This window comes from Eucalyptus grandis, chromosome 6, assembly GCF_016545825.1.
Source record: "Eucalyptus grandis isolate ANBG69807.140 chromosome 6, ASM1654582v1, whole genome shotgun sequence".
In the NCBI taxonomy this organism is placed as follows: domain Eukaryota; kingdom Viridiplantae; phylum Streptophyta; class Magnoliopsida; order Myrtales; family Myrtaceae; genus Eucalyptus; species Eucalyptus grandis.
The window spans coordinates 29,500,892-29,518,230 of NC_052617.1; the positions used below are offsets into that span (position 1 = coordinate 29,500,892).

A 17,339-nucleotide genomic window follows, 5' to 3' on the forward strand; every position below is an offset into this window, starting at 1 on the left:
AACAATTGATGATGATACATCCATGTAAGAGATTAATATGATTGTGAACTCAACTTAAACTTGTCTACGCAAGCAATTCCCTTCTTGAGGTGGGCTCGCTTAAGCCCACCTAACCCAATCAAATTTTCTTATAGAAAGTAAAATAAGTCATTAATCTCCATGGGCAAGGATCTTAGGCTCGTTACTAAGTTAATAGGTCTACTAGTTGTGTCACTTAGTTGGAGGATAGCATACTGAAAATCATTCCACATATTTCAGTTCAAGAAGTAGACTTACATTGTAATAGCAACGAGGGGGCAACTTACTAGTATGACATGAACATGGAGCATGATCGGTGAACTCGCTACTAATTTTTGAAATGTGATTGATTATATACGCGGAGAAAGGAATTTGGGCAATAATGATTATCCGGGTATTATATGTGCACCTTTAAGAATTTTTACCCAAACAAGTTGCAAGTACTTGCCAAGCAAGAATCCTGGAAAAGACAAGGACGACTTGCACTATTTTGCCGCTGCTCGTGTACCAACTGCCACATTTACTTCCCCTCCTTCTCCTCCTCTGATTTCTCTCGGAACCAAAATAAATTTACAAATATATATATATATATATATTTTTTTTTTACAAGTGAGAAAAAGGTTAGCTTCTTTCTCACCAAAACCATCCAGAACCGGACCCACCTCACTTTGCAACGCGTACAGGAAAAAAAATCAGAAATTCACGGTAAACAGGTGAACCCCTAAACTTTTTGTTGGATGAAGCAAAGCAATTTAAATAAAATATTTGGTTTCCTTGTGACGTTCCCATCGATTTTCTTTAAATTACCCGCATGGGTTATATAGCGCAAATTTTGAAAAGAAGGATTTAATTGCATTCTGTAATTAGGATTTATGATTTTGAGTGCGATAATGTAGGACGTGATAATCAGGACTAAATTTTTCAACAAATGATAAAATAAATCTCAAAACCTACGTACCAGCAAGATCAGCTGAATATCTCTGAATCTAAACCACTTGGAAGTAATAATAAAAAATAAAATAATAATATTGATGCTCGCAGTCGCATCTAGGCATTTAGGACTGGGCCGAGCAAAAGGTGATCAAGTAGTCCGCCCCGGTGCACGTGCACGTGCTCGTGGCGTCGTCGTACGCGTAGCTGTATGCCGTCGGGCACGCGCTCTTGAAAATCTTCGAGTACGACGACGGCCCGCACGTCTGCGGCGTCCCATGGTCGCCGGTGCAGCAGTACTCCGGCGTCTTGAACTGCTCGCACGCGCTCTTGCACGCCACCACCCTACCCGACCCGTCGACGACCCGCAGCTCGGCCGGGCAGTTGGCGTTGACGTCCAACAGGCAGCCCGCGTACTGGCAGTTGCCGGTACCGCCGGTCGCCCGCACCGCCATCCCCACGTTGTACCCGTCCACCAGGCTCACGTCGTAGAAGTCCATGCCCCCGGCGTTCGGTGCGGCGACGGTGAACTCCACCAGGGTCGCCGGCGGGGCTCCCCCGCCGGTGCATTTGAGCCCGCCGGGGCAGTCCCCGGTGACGCAGGTCCCGGCGCCGGACCCGTCGAAGCTGCAGCCAGTGCGGCCCCAGAAGCGGCCGGACCAGCCCGCGGGGGCCTGGAGCTGGACGGAGCCGCCCGGGGGCAGGGAGAAGCCGCCGCCGCCGAGGGTGGGGCCGTTGCCGGAGAGAGTGCCGGGCCACACGGTGTAGCCGCATTGGTTCTGGAGAGTGATGACCGTCGCCGATGCGAGAACATTGCCTACCAAAACAGAACAACAGTAACCAATTTTGTTGGGTCAAGTCTTGAACTTTATCAGCGATGAAACCTCCTGATCTCTCACTAGAATTTCGCCAAGATTAAAGGGTTAGATCTTGCTCGATTCAACACTAATTAAATTCATCCAACTTATTCAAATAGCAGATTTTGCATGAAGAGGGGCAAAAGTGCAAAACCTTTTCGATTGTGGTCGAATAACCGAAATAAGTGAAAATAAAAGAAACCCCTTTTTTGCAGCTGACAAAGGACTCACCTATTGAAAGGAGGCAAAGGAGGAGCAGCTGAGACTTGGAGGCAAGGACCGCCATTGATGAATGCTTTGCAGATTAAGGAAGCAAAACAGGAGAGAGCGAGAGCGAGAGGGAGATTAGAGCGGTTGTTGAAGGAGGTCGTGGGAGGTGAAGAGGGGGTTGTGTGTATTTATATGCGGGGACGATCCCTGCACAGATTTGGTCTCTATCTTTTCGTGATCGTCCTTCCTATTTAATCGGCTCTTCTTGGAAGGAAAGAGTGTGGGGGAGATGGCAATGTGGTTCGACGACCGTTGCGTCCCGTGTTCGCAACAAGGAAGGAATTCTGCGATGTTTTGGATTATAATTTTATCGTGTTTCTTGATTGATTCAGCTCCTGAGATTATAAGTCGGATATGATGTATCACTGCCCGCTTAGTGTAATATTCCGATCCCAAATTCTCGTTACAAATGTCGTGATCTTCAAAAATTTACTCTGTTTAAAAAGGAATAGGCCAGTTTGAAGGGGAATTATCACCTATACCCATTGTATAAGTGGATATAGTAAAGATTCTATATAGTTAAACATAGTATAGCCTTCACATGTTTCTAATGTCGTGTTTTGGTGGTACCTGCTTATTCAACAATCATCCTCATGCATACGTAGGAGGAAAGTACTGGGGATGTCTAACTTGATGATCACGATTTCAGCTAATTTTTTTGATGTGTCAACATCGATTGAAACTAAGGCTAATAATGACACAATAGTCGTAAATACCAATTGAAAACACATGCCTGAAATGCATAATGAAGTTCAGCAACGTTAATCAGTGGGGTTTTGCTTCAAAATTCCCCTCTTTTGGAATGGAGGGGTCTATGAGTTTGTGGGGTTTCCCTAGGTAAGCTCACTAGGGGCTGTCAAGCTCCAAGAGCTTTTAAATCCATGAGTATACCTAGCAGATGAAAAAAAAATGTTTGGCAACATTTGATATGAATATATAATTTGAAATTATTGTAGTTTGGACCTGAGCAAGTCCTTAAACTGTTCACGTGATTTCTTGAGAAAGATTCTCCCAAAACCTCTCTCTACTGGGCTCTGCAGCACAGCCCAAAATACCCCTGAAATGGGGTTGAGGGTAAGCAACCCACCCTGGATTCCTGCGACGCCTTGTCCCCGTGAAATACTGGGTCAAGGTACAGGAAAATGAAATGGGCTTACCATTATTTTTTTAAACTATATTTGCATTGCTCATTTTAAATTATAACCTCTTCCATTATTTTAGCTATACACACACTTTTTACATTATCTTCATGTGTTTAAAAAAAAAAAAATTTCTAACTCACACATGGGAACTAATATTCCGCATGGTGTTCACTTGTCTTGACATTGAACATGGCATGATTGTACTACTCCCATTGTGACACATGTCCCTAACTAGAGTACAATTATTTCAAAAAAGCCCCCAAATCTAGTCACTTGTACAATCTCAGACTCTAAATACCCATTGGTCGGATCCATTTAACATGTTTAACATCTAATCACACTTATTGCTTAGTTTGATGGCAATCGATTTGGGTAATCTTATCATAAACTTTCGGTCCAGTCTCATGACTATTGATAGTCTTTAAAAGGGAGAGAAAGTCAATAACAGAAAGATATTCGAGAATATTTTACAACTTATAGTAATCGATGTTGCAATTAAATAATGATAAAATTATGGGAGGTGTCTTTTCATAAATCTATGATTGGCTATTTAAGATAAGGTTCTCTTTTAGAGATAAGACTCTTCCATGATTAATGCCTACGTCAAGGGGGGCGATAAACGAGGGTCATTCTCTCTTGTTACCTTAATCTATCAGCAAAAAATCAGCTCTTTAATTACTGTAATGAGTTAATGCTACAAAAAAACTCCAAATCATATCAATTGTAACATAATCCAAACTTTTTTTATGTCACTAAAGACCCTAAATTTGTTTATTGTGACAAAGTTATAAAAACTCCTAAATTTATATCAGTGTGACAAATATACCCGAGATAGATATCGCACATATATGAGTTTGGGTTTTTTTACAATACAAAAAGAAATTTGGGTATGTATGTCGCAGTGGAAATAATTTAAAATCTTTTATAGTATTTGCTCTATCTTATATACATGACCAAGACACTATTATGATAAAATAATTACTTTCCACATTGAATGCTACAATTTCTTAGAGGGTATAGTTAATATTACATACATGTACTATTAATATTATAAATATTTGATGACTATACTCAAAGATATGGGCTACATAGGCCTTTGTAGTACACAGCCGTAAGTTAGACGATACTTTGATTTTTATTCTTATGGGCGCATTTACTTTTGACGTTTGACGGCACCTATAATTTTGATTTTCATTTAATATGAGACAGTTGATACCCTTAAAAGAATTTCAGATATTGATATGTAAGATATAATCTTTTTTTTTTTATTTCACCATTTTTTGAATACAAACTTTTGAAAGGAATTCATTTGAGGTGAGATAGTGCGCCATAATATCTAAGATTTGTCGCAAGGTGCAATCAAATCTTCGAATTCATATAGGTGTGATTGAGTTTCGAACATTTTTCCAATATATGCAAATTGGACATAGCTTGATTACACAAATTAGATATGTGTTAGAATTTGTTTTGGTTGGACTATTCAAAAGTTTTGATGCAATTATCCTTATTCGTTTTAAGGTCTATGTCTATATTGTGACTTGAAGTAAAATTAATTATTAAGAAATATAGAGTGGTTTTAACGGTTCACAAAGGGAAACTAACATTAAAAGTGCCACAATTTTCATATGGCATTTACTTTAGTGCTAAAATTTTTCGATCGATTACTTGAGTTTCACTTTCATAAAGAAGACTCATTTCAGTGCCATCAGCGATTTGGATTGCTGGAAAATATGACGTGGCAATATTTCATTATATAATGTCCAAATGCGTAAAAACCAACCACACTAAAGGCGGCCCTGACGGCGAGTAATCATGATGGAAGAGAAACTTGTCAAGGTCGTTCGGAGGAACTGGTCTTTGCAAAAGCAAAGAAGGAGGAGAGCAAGCTGAGAATTATGACCATGACAATGGTGGAGTTACCAACATAGAGAGCTTGAGACCGAAATTGAGCCGCTCGGTAGTCTTGAAAGAGATTTAGAGCGAAGGACTAGGATTCGATGAGCTTGGGATGTTTTAGTTTTACTTCAACGGAGGACATGGTTGAGCTGAGAAGTTCCGCTTGATTGAGAGAGAGAGAGAGAGAGAGAGAGTCGCGTGCCAAAGCATGGGAATTGAGTTCCGCGATGCTACACTAAAGTGTACTTTTTACGTTGAAAGTCAAGTGCTGATTTGAAAGCGGGTTGAAAGTAGAGTTATCTTCGATGGAACGGCAGATCCAAAATCCTCCTCATTTGTCAACTAAGAGCAGTAACTGGGAAACACGTTATTATCTGGTTTTACACGTGAGCAAAAAACGCGACGGGGATGCCAGTTGGTGAGGAAGTAGCAATCTGAACAGGAAGCATAGAACAAGGAGTGGTCATGACCCTAATGAGAAGAAGGTATTTGTTGATGGGCGAGAAGGACAGAGGTCAAGGTCAGGAACAGTGATTGGTCCCGTGACTTCAATCATGTTAGTCAAGCGACCAATGAGGGAAAACCCCAGTTCTCTCAGGGACAAACCAATCATGATTGTTCAGGCGCTCTATAATGCTTTTGTTAACATATCATAATAGTTCCTAATAATATGCAAAAAGAAGAGTAATTTTTTTTTTATTTTAAAAAAAATTACTATATTTATGTCCATTTAATTTTAAATCTTTTAATTATACCAATTAAGTCTTAAATTTTTTTCATACTTTATCAATTGAGTCCAGGTAGATTGCTAATATGGACGTCAGTCGTCTTATATAGTATAACCGATACTAAAAGTTTATATTTTTCTTTTCTTTCTTTATTTATTTTATTAAGGGCTAGCAAAGGTTATTGGCCATGGGCCACCCGGAGGGCATCTTGACCCGCATTTGTTTGAGGTGAGGGTCAAGACATCCTCGTTGATCTGGGCATCACAGCCTTGCCTAACTTGATTAAGGGTGTTGTAGCCCTCACTAGATCTAAGCGAGGGGCCATGTGTCCGTGCTTTGGCTAGCAAGGGTCTCATGGCCCTCATTGGCGACGGCAAGGGCTACGACGTCCGTGGTCAAGGGCATTAGGCAAGGGTTGTTGTGCCCTCGCTGATCATAGCAATGGCGTTTTGACGCTCGCTTGTAGCTAGTGATTCTTGCTGGCCCTTAATAAAAAATTCAAAAATTCAAAAATTCAAAAAAAAAAATCATTAAAATGGATCAACTTCAACACTGATCATATAACGTAAAACGGTTGATTTTCACGTTAATGATTTTTAGTTAAAATTAGTTGCATGAACTCAATTGATAAAATATGAAAATATATAGAATTCAATTGACTTAATTAAAAGATTTAGGACTAAATTGGTATATGTAAAATAGATTTAGACCTTTTTTTTCTGGGTACATTTCCCAATATACAAAATTCACGTAATGCATGTACGTCAACATTTAAACACCATAGCTTATTATTTCCAAGAAACCAAATACTTGATTTTATGAAAAAAAAGAAAAAAAACGTCTCAATTCTAGTCTATATGAGAGAGTAAATGCACGTACCTTGATGCATCGGATCATATCACATGGACTAGTCATGTTGTTCGATAAATCCCTACCCTTGTAGAAAGTGTGAAAAACTATCCTATTAATATTCACAATCACAATTAGTGGAATACATAAATGATGACACTCAAACACCATAACTAATGATGTTTGATTTTTTTTTTTTTATATATCAATTAGTTGGTATCCAGATCTATTTTTGCATACCATGACGAGTCCACATCCTGACATAACTATGCATACAACCAATTCCTCAAAAATGGTTTTCCATTCAATTTTGAGAGATCTACACAATCCTCATTGTCATCCTTTGTGTTGCGGAAACGAGTGATCGAACAATAAAATAGATAGAATAAAAAAATAAATTGAACACAAGATTTAGGTGGTTTGGTCCTTTTTTTGTCGATCTCTACTCTCTCTTAGTTGTCTCATCGCAATCGGTCACCACCTTGCCTTTGGCTCTCCATTGTGGCATTGCAGTCGCGGCCCTCTCAATTGCCTTGGTCTTTACCTCCTTGCAGTTACGACCTCGTCGTTACTTGTAGCCTAGCCTCCGCTCCCATGCCCTTGCCTCTGTCCTCTGTTGCCTTCTTCAACGATTCTCTTTCCCTTTGCACTTGCAGACCTGCTCCATAAACCATCATGCTTCTCGCAATTTCAGACATGCGTGTCGGAGTATGTCAGAAAGAGTTGACCACGCGTCATAGTCTGTCTGAGCATAATCGAGCAAGTCAGACACGTGTCAAGGTATTCGACACAACACGGAAGCTCTTGGAACATGTTCATGCTTCATATACTGTACCAATCCGGATATAAGCCTGTCAATATATTTCATTATCTAATTTTGCTGATTCCAATTCGATGTCCAAACAAAATAGGAAACATCAATTAAGACTTTAACACCGAATAAGAAATATATATTTTCATGGTACATACTCAGATGTTCACAACTAACACTTTATCTCAGGTTAGGTTTTGTTTGCGGATTTAAACTTAAAGACATATTTTAACATTTAGAGCCCTTTTATCTTGGCGGATCTAAAAATTGCCGACATGCATGACATGATCCGTGTTGTTGTCGAGACTCAGCCAATATTAGGAGGTTTTAATTCACACACGATCCAAAAAACAGAAGATGGGAACCGACCAATAACTAATCCTACCTCATCGTCCATTATCTTTCCTTTTCTCTTTTGGGAGACTTCCAACTAGAGTGTAGTATCAATAAATTTCCTAACAGTTTAATTTTAAAAGCAAGAGTTAGGTAATTCGGTACCGAAATATGAGTGTGACGACTTGGCTCGTTTTGTATTGGCCAAATTCCCGCAAGGGACACATAAACAAATATACAAAGTGGTGATCATTTGGATGTGTTAACTTCTTAATTGTCTAATAAAACATTCTTCCATCCAAGTGGGACACTGAGATGTTGCACATCCGCAATTGGCATTCTAGACAAGGCTAGTTCATATCACCATGTGATGCTCCTTCTATATAGCTGTATGGTCTATCTGTTCCCATCATCTTAGAAATCCGTATCGAGCTGCACTTTGTTCGAGTCTCCTCTCACGTCGTTGATCACTCCTTGCACTTATTGAATCGTATTGAACCTAATCTGTCCATAGATCTCACATTTATTGGAGGGGTCTTGTTCTGATACCTTATGTTACGACTCCAATTGTTCCTTTCGAGCCAAACTCTTAAAAGGAGTATTTAAAGTAACCATACAAGGTAATGAACACTTAAGAATATGTGTTGAACTTATATATCACTTAGCTAAGATTTCTCCCATTTGACATGAGATTCTAGGATGTTGGAATAAGTCACGAGATCGAAAGCTTAGCATTGTTGATTGGCTTCTCGACAATTGTATTTTAAGAATATAAATGATTTGTGCAACAATTATTTTTGGGGAGGGAACAATTTGGTCTTATGCATTGGTACAGGCCTAGATTGATCTTTCACAGCGGTGGAAAGCGCGTGCTTTCGCTTTGTGTCTTTCGGAAGAAACCCCACAAGCTGGCCAATCATCTCTGTACCTGCAATACATTTGGACAAATTCCAAACATCATAAATGCGTTTCTGGATTCGATTCCTTAGTGGGGAAGACAAATGAGAAGGTGCTATGAATACAATGCTCCTATGTTTTGGATTTCAGCCATAATTCATATACTGACGTCGATTCAATATTAAAATTTTCAATTTTATCAATTTAATCCCAAATATTTTTGCGAATTCCAATTTAGTCATTTCGATTAATTTTTATCAGAAATCATTGACATGACAATCTTATTATTATTGACCGTTATACGTGGTACACAACTACGTAGCAATTTATAGTGAAAATTGGCCAAAAGGTCTATATTAAAATTTCACATGAAGATTTAGGATTAAATTGGTAAAATTAGAAAGTTTATGACGGAATTGGTATTTGTACTGTAGGTCTTAGATTGATTGGATGGTTTCTCCCTCGTGAAAGGGCTCAAAGTCAAACTAAAACCCCTCACACAACAACATGCATAAAATCCAAATCGACTCATTTTAAAAAGTGGGGTGTCTAAGATGGGCAAGCAACGGGCCGGTGAATCTAAAGCAAAAGAACAAGAGGGTTAGTTTGGGAGATAAAACAGGGTGAGCACGACCTTTATGCGTCGCATTAGTCGGTCATGTTGTAGCTGGTAACCAAATGATTTCACCTCATCCAACCCGAATCGCGGGGAGACAAAGAAAATGAGAGTGGAACACGCGGAAAGGTGATGGAAAAAGCCTCCTATAGAAGTTCTTTATCGTTACAACATCTACGCATGTGATTACTTGCGTGAGGGTTTATGTTTAACTCGACAAGACAACGTATAATTCCGTCACAGTCGCTAGGTTGCACGCTGTTGGTACGCAAAGTTAGGACAGTAATGCGTACCAATGGCCTAAAAAGGTGAGTGACGAGCAAAGAAATTATACTTGTGAAGTACAGCGACGAATGTACACGTTAACTAATGTGCACTTCGTCCAGAATTTTCCCATCAATTTCTTCGATTCGAACCGGATCTTCGCAATGTGGTCTTGGGTTCGGTTTTTCAGCCTTTTGTGGAGGATTTGGGTGAGTTGGTGTAAAGTAGTGGAGTGAATTTTTTTGAAGAGGTTCCGTCTTGAGGCCCCTTAGCCTCACGAAAATGGTTAGGGGGTAGGATTACATAAAAGTAACGCAGAAAGTGAGATGAAATAGAGTGGGCGAGGAAAGAGGAGCACGTGTTTGCGGTCAACTCAAATGCCCATCCGAACGACTTGCTAGGTAATCATAGGAAGCAACAATAGGAACACTAACTGTGGGAGGAGCGATGACTATAGCGGGCTGCGATAAAATCCCCCATCGGAATTTAAGTGAAAGAAGAAGTGACAATGTCGTGGAGGCAAGAACGAGAGCAACGTTAACTACAAGTCTACAACCGAGATGAAAGTAGCAGAACAAACACGGTAAACTAGCAACCCCGTACAAACGGCGAAGTCATAGTGGCAGGAACACCAACAGAATTATAGCAGCAAAAACCATCGAAAACTCATAGATGCATGAAAACTAATCAAGGGAGATGTGTTGGCAGAAATTGGAAATTGGAGAAAACTTCCACTAGAGGAGCAACTGCTTGCAAAGAAGTAGTAGTAAAGAAGCAATCACAAGATATATATCTATATATATATATATTGTTAACGGTACCACACCATTGTTTGGGACAATAATTGAAGCATCTCTAGCCATAATGATTTTGTGGCCATCCCCATGTAGAGATTTGATGGTGATAGGCTGTCTATGCTTGGGGAGGTGGGCCAATTATAGGTTGCCACATGTTAGAAGGACATGGGCTAACACTAAGCCCATTAGAAATGGTTATGGGATAGGCCGAGCCATTCTTAATGAATCTTGCTCCAGTCCACTAAGTCAAAACTCTCTGTTGAAATGCAATTACTTGGGATCCTACCACCCATCCTAAATCATTTCTACATAAAGCAATGATCACAAGAAATAAAACTACAAAGAATCCTTGACAATGACATTTGCCAGTAAATTCAAGAAACTATAGCAAGATATTATATATGATAAAAATAAAAGGCCAAAATTACCATCAATTGAATTTTGATGCAATCTTGCATCTCCTAACTCTAATTTTGCAAATTGATGAGTCCATGGTGATGACATCGAATGAAGAATTGGTGATACCGGTGGAGACTTTTTCCTTGTCCGATCGCGAGTCCTCCTTTCGGAAGTATGTTCTAATTGGTAACAATGGCCATGAGCCTAAGATCGATGAAGTTTCATTGCGACTGAGGTGATCAATGGTCCTATTCTTAAACCTGGCTCATTTAGTTCTTGAAATTTGATCCAACTCGACTCTCTTTAATGATGAATTTTCCCCTCTCGCATACCCCATCGGCTGATAGCAATCAACGTCTATTCAAAGATGGAATACTTTAATGAAGGGCTTGCTTTTAACTCGTCAGGACAACGTATTTCCGTCAGACTCAGTAGTTATAGGCATTTGGGATGCTTCATGCCCAGCATTGTTATATTATTTTTTCCATATGTAGTTGAAACATCTATACATCGCAAAGGCAAGATAGCTAAAATCGCCAGCATGGATTTATAGGGAGGAAATCATTGATTAACCAAAGCTCCGCGTAGTGAAGTGTCCGAGAAAATGGGAAAATAATCAAAAATTTTATGACTTTTTAAATAATTGTCCTCAAGGTATTCAGCGGAAAAAAAAAGTGACGAGGAAAATAACGATAACTTTTAAATGGCTGCACTTTTCTTCATCTCTACATTTTTCAATTGTATCAATTGAGTCTTAAAACATTTTTAAATTTTGTTGACTGAGTCTACGTAGATCGTTGGTACGGACATTAGTCATCCTATGTGGCATGGTCGGTGCTAAACTTGTTTTTTTAAATATTTTTTTTTGTTTTTTTCCTTATTTTTATATTTTATTTAGGGCTCCAAAGGTTGTCGGCCATGGGCGAGGTTGAGATACCCTCACCATCCACAAATGAGGCATCTTGGTCCTTATCAGTTTGGGGCGAGGATTGCAATGCCCTCACGACCTCGCCCAATTCGAGCGAGGTGTTGCAGCCCTTGCAAGATCTAAGTGAGGGGCCACGCATCCTCGCTTTGGCAAGCAAGGGCCTTGCAGCCCTCATAAGTGATAGGGCTGTGATGTCCTTGTTGTGGTCAACAAGGGCATTAAGCAAGGGCTGCCGTGCCCACATCAGTCACTACCCTCGCCTATGGTCGGTGACTCTTGGTGGTCCTTAATAGAAAAAAATAATAAAAAAGTTATAAAAAAAAAATGTCCATTTCAACATCGGTCGTCTACATAGAACGGTCAGCATTTACGTTAGCAATTTCCAATTAAAATTAACCGAATAGATTCAATTGATAAAATATGAAAATGTTTATAATTCAATTTTCACGATAAAATATTTAGGATTGAATTGATATAGTGCAATCGATTTAGAGCTTTATATATATATATATATATATATATATATATATATATATATATACTTTCCCCAATATACGGAATTCACGTATACATGCATGTGAACTTTTAAACACCATAGCTTATTATGTCCAAGAAACCAATCACTTGATTTTATAATAAAAACATCTCAATTCTAGTCTATAGAAGTGAATAAATGTACGTACCATTGTGCATCGTATCATGTCATGTGGACAAGTCATGGCTTTCGATATCGCCCTACCCTCATAGAAAGTGCGAAATACTATCCTACTAATATTCACAATTAGTTGAATACATGACACTCAAACACCATAACTAACTATGATTGATTGATTTTTTATTTTTTTTTGGTATATCAATTAGGTGGTATCCGCCACGGATTGGTTTTTGCATACTTTATTAAGTTCATGTTTCAATTTCGAGAGATCTACACAATCCTCACCGTCATCCATAGAATCCTTATATCTTGGCGGATCTAAAAATTGTCGACATGCAATAACATGACCTGTGTCGGTGTCGAGACTCGGCCAATGTTAGGAGGTTTTGATTCACAGCCATTCCAAAAACCAGAAAAATTTGAACCAACCAATAACTAATCCTACCTCATTGTCCTACCCCCAGCACTTTTATCTTTCCTTCTCTCTCTTTCTCTCTCTTGGGAAAACTTGCGACTTGTGCGCACCGCCGGTTAATTTCCTAACGGTTTGATTTTTAAAAGGAACATTTAGGGTGATTCGGTACCAAATTATGAGTGTGACGACTTGGCTCATTCAGGTTGAGTTTCTCTCTATCCTTCAGGGATAGTTTCTTCTCTTGTGCATGCAGAGCTTCTCTTTCGATTTTCTGGTTTTCTTAAACCCTAATCTCTTCTTCTTACCTTGGATCTCTCAATGGATTTTCTATTTTACCAGCTAATATTCTCGGTGCAGGTCACCACTTCACACTATTCCCATCTCCAGTGTTGATTTGCTCTTCGCTTTCGCCTCTTCTCTCCTTTTGCTCCTTTTCTCCTCCATCTTTTCTCTACGAATTCGCAATGCTTCCCTTCCTCTCGTCACTCATCAAACTACTTGCATGCGAGATCCTCCTACTATTTTAGTTTTATTCGGCTCCTCTGTCAAGTTTTCTTGGGTCACAATGCTTTCCGCCTTCATGCTTTCTCTTTGATTGCTCGGTTTTACCATTACTCTGCTTCTCGATGATATGGCACAAGGTGATGAAGAAAATTCGACTCGTCTGGCCGCTTTGTGTCAGAGCTTGGGACGACTTTGCTCCCCTCATGATTTGGAAGTTTGGGATGATGAGCCCACTCCTGCGAAATTGCATGAATGCCGTTTAACCCTGATTGGCAAGGTATTTGCTGACTCTCCTGTTAATTTTCAGGCTTTTCAGAGTATTATGAAAAAGGTGTGGCGTACAGAACATGTGGATATATCTCAGCGTGAAGATGGTTTATATGCAGCGAAATTTAAATTACTTACTGATAAACAACGGGTTTCGGAGGGGGGTCCCTGGGTTTTCTCTGGTCGGTTGGTCGTATTTAAGTTTTGGATTCTTAACACACCGCTGCATTGCTATGATTTCTCCACCTGTACATTTTGGGTGCAAGTCTTTGGCCTGCCCCTGGAATTGTGTTCAGAGCCGACTATTAGAAAAGCAGTTATGATAGTTGGAAAAGTTTTAGAAGTCAGAGCTGATGGTCAGGACACATTTACCATGAGATCAGGGCGTGCTCGCATTGAGATTGACTTTCGGCATCCTCTGCAAATAGGTCGTTTAATTAGAATAAATGATAAGACTCTTTGGCTCGATTTTAGATATGAACGTCTTGCTCATTATTGTTATCGATGTGGCAAGCTGGGACATTACACTACCTCCTGTCCAGAGAAATCTGTTATTGCTGATGTTTTAACAGGGGAGGATAAGTTGCCGTATGGACAATGGTTGCGTGCCGAGCTCAAGGAACATAGCCCGTACTGGAAACTATATTATGAGACCAAAGCAGTGGAAGATATTGTGGAGGAAGTGATACCTAAAACTCCCCCAACAGTTGCTCCACCCTTTCCTTTACTGCTGCCTATTCCTTCCTCTGGCACATCTCCACCCTTGCAGCCTTGTCCAACTGAGTTTCCCCCTGCATCCAAAATGGCTGGAGGTTTACATACTGCCTTGATTCCAGCATCAACAAAGCATAAAGGGGTTCAGCTTAACACAACTTCCTTTCAACAGGATAAGAGTTTAAAAACTTCTAGACATTTCTCAAGAGCTAGCCCTGTTAAAAAACTGAAGCGATAAAACCCATATGATATACCAAGAGTTGTACTTGATGACCTGGATGAATCTTTATTACTGGACACTCTAGTAGTGCAAGCTCCTGGTGATGGAAGTTGGGCATGGGTGGCTGGCCCTCAACAGCCCCCTACTCACAAATGAAATTGATCAGTTGGAACTGCCAGGGGTTGGGCAATACCTTGACAGTTCGGCATTTAAAGGCCCTGGTTCTCAAGGAATGACCTGATCTTGTATTTTTTATGGAAACTAAAAACGGTGAAGCTGTCCTAACTCAGTTGCAGCTTAAGTTGCGTTTTTCTCACATTTGTGTTTATAATCCGGTCGGTTTAGCAGGGGGTTTAGCAGTTCTATGGAATGATTCGGTTTCTCTTTCTTTTGAGCGTTCGACACCGTATTTTTTTGACATGATATGTACAGAAGTAGCAGGAAATATTACTTGGCGCCTCACGTGTCTTCACGCCCCTGCTGGTGCTCGTCTGTGACAAGATGTTTGGCAGGATCTCATCAACATCAGCTTTGCTAATACTCTTCCCTGGGCCTGCATTGGTGATTTTAATGAGATTCTTTTTCACTGGGAAAAGTATGGAGGTAGACCAGTAGATTTTACTAGGTTGGCATCTTTTCAATCTGTTCTTAATGATTGTTCGTTACTGTCAATTGAAGCAAAGGGTTGTGCGTTTACGTGGACAAACAATCGTCAAGGAAATGAGTTAATAAAGGAGTGTCTTAATCGCGCACTATGCTCACTGGAATGGCGACTTCGTTTTCCTAGGGCTGAGGTTTCTGCCTTACCTGCTGTTGGTTCAGACCACAACCCTCTGATCCTTGACACTTTCCCAGTGAGAGGCTCTAGACGATACTACTTTAAGTATGAGTCCTATTGGAATCAGGATGAGGAATGTAGGGATATTATTACCACTTCTTGGCACTCTATCCACAGCAAGACAGCTTCCTTTAATAGGAGAATTCAAGCAGTTTCTTATGCTTTAATGAAATGGAGCCGTTCGAAATTCTCACATAACAGAATGAAGGCTGATGAGTTGCAGCTACAGCTACAGCACCTTATAAATCAACGACATAAATTATCTGACCAGACATAAGTTAAAGCTTTGAAAGAAGAACTGCAGAGGGTATGGAGTCGAGAAGAACAATATTGGGCTATCCGTTCGAGACTAAACTGGCTAAAATGGGGAGACAAGAACACCGGATTTTTTCATGCAACCACTGTTCAGCGACGTCAGCGCAACCAGATTACTATGCTTAAGAATGATGACAACTTATGGGAGCAGGATCCTACTCGAATTAAAGAAATGGTAACGTCTTTCTTTTCTTCTTTATATACCTCCGTAGGAAGTCGTCATTATGCTCCCATTCTAGCTCAATGTGATCCTTTGGTAAATCAGGATATGAATGCTCAGTTAATAGCTGCTCTTACCTTGGAAGAGGTAAAGCAGGCTACTTTTCAATTAGGAGCAGCCAAAGCTCCAGGCCCTGATGGACTTAGTGGTTTATTTTATCAGACGCATTGGGATATCATTAAATATGATCTTTTCGCAGTTGTTCATGAGTTCTTTACTACTGGTATTATGCCTTCTTACTTAAATAGAACTCTGCTAGCCCTGATTCCTAAAGTTCCTCACCCGGAAAGTCTTGATCAGTATCGTCCTATCAGTTTGTGCAATTTTGCTTACAAGGTCATTTAAAAAATTATAGCCAATCGGTTAAAACCTATCCTTCCAGATCTTATCTCAGAGGAATAGTCGGCTTTTGTGGGGGGTAGACAAATTCAAGATAACGTTCTACTGGTTCAAGAAGTTCTACACCAGCTTCGAATTAAAAAAGGAAGGTCTACTTATCCAGCAGTTTTGAAAGTGGACATGAGGAAAGCGTATGACAGGGTTGAATGGGATTTTCTCCAAAATTATTTATTAAAATTGGGTTTTATCCTATTTGGGTGAATTGGGTTATGCAATGCATTTCCACCCAATCGTTCTGTGTTAAATTAAATGGAGAACATCTTAGTTATTTCTACCCTTCTCGAGGTATACGACAAGGGGATCCTATTTCCCCTTACCTGTTTATTTTGTTGGCTAATCTCCTTTCTACACTTATTAAGACAGCTGTTGGTCTTGATCATCTCACAGGAATTAAACTTAATAGGTGGTGCCCTTCCTTAACTCATTTGTTTTTTGCGAATGATGCCATTTTCTTTCTTGCTGCTACTATTACTGAATGTCAAAGAATTGAACAACTTGCTCCTGTGTCAAGGAGGGTGTAATGTTTTAGGCAGAGTCCCCTGAAGTAAAAGGTGTGCTTTGTGAAAATCTCTCCATGGCTTTCTAAATTCCTCTTCTTCTCCAGCTTGGTAGGATCCTTCAAGAAATGCAGCTTGGGTAGGTTAGAAACGTTTTCATCCTGGCATCTCTGAGTGTCTCTAGGCTCTGAACTAAAGGGCTGAGTGGTTTTCTGCTAAAAGGCTGTCCCCGAAGGGCTTGAACCGGGTTGTTCGCCCTTGTGGGATGCATACCGCAGGAAATTTACTCTCCTTCCCTGGTTCTAAGTCTAGGTCCATTCATGGTATCAGAGCCCGGTTTCGTTTTTAATATTATCCATTCCATGCGCTTGACGGGTGAATCTAGAGCTGAGAAGATCTCTTCTCATCATGTCTACAGAACCAGAAATCCTCGAAGCCCCAGTTTCTCTTGCACCTTCATCTTCATGTTCAACACCACCAGAATTTCGTGTTTCTAATGCTTCTAAGATAGATTATCTCTATGAAGTCTCTCTTAGCGATGAAACCAAGATTTCTGAAAC

At 40.0% G+C, this 17,339-nt stretch overlaps 1 protein-coding gene across 1 annotated transcript; it reads right to left on the reverse strand.

Moving 5' to 3' along the window:
• Positions 1 to 714: 714 nt before the first annotated feature.
• Positions 715 to 2,279, reverse strand: LOC104416520 (pathogenesis-related thaumatin-like protein 3.5). The gene is made up of 2 exons (XM_010027929.3): positions 2,037 to 2,279; positions 715 to 1,765 (listed from the first exon to the last, which is right to left on the reverse strand). The coding sequence occupies exons 1-2, from the start codon at positions 2,089 to 2,091 to the stop codon at positions 1,074 to 1,076; spliced, it is 747 nt and encodes a 248-aa protein (XP_010026231.1). The 5' UTR covers positions 2,092 to 2,279; the 3' UTR covers positions 715 to 1,073.
• Positions 2,280 to 17,339: the final 15,060 nt, after the last annotated feature.

Bases quoted from the DNA above. Each gene is read 5' to 3' on its own strand.
- LOC104416520 (XM_010027929.3), bottom strand. From the start codon at position 2,091: ATGGCGGTCCTTGCCTCCAAGTCTCAGCTGCTCCTCCTTTGCCTCCTT. The intron at 1,766-2,036 runs GTGAGTCCTTTG...CTGTTTTGGTAG, and splicing joins CCTTTGCCTCCTTTCAATAG to GCAATGTTCTCGCATCGGCG.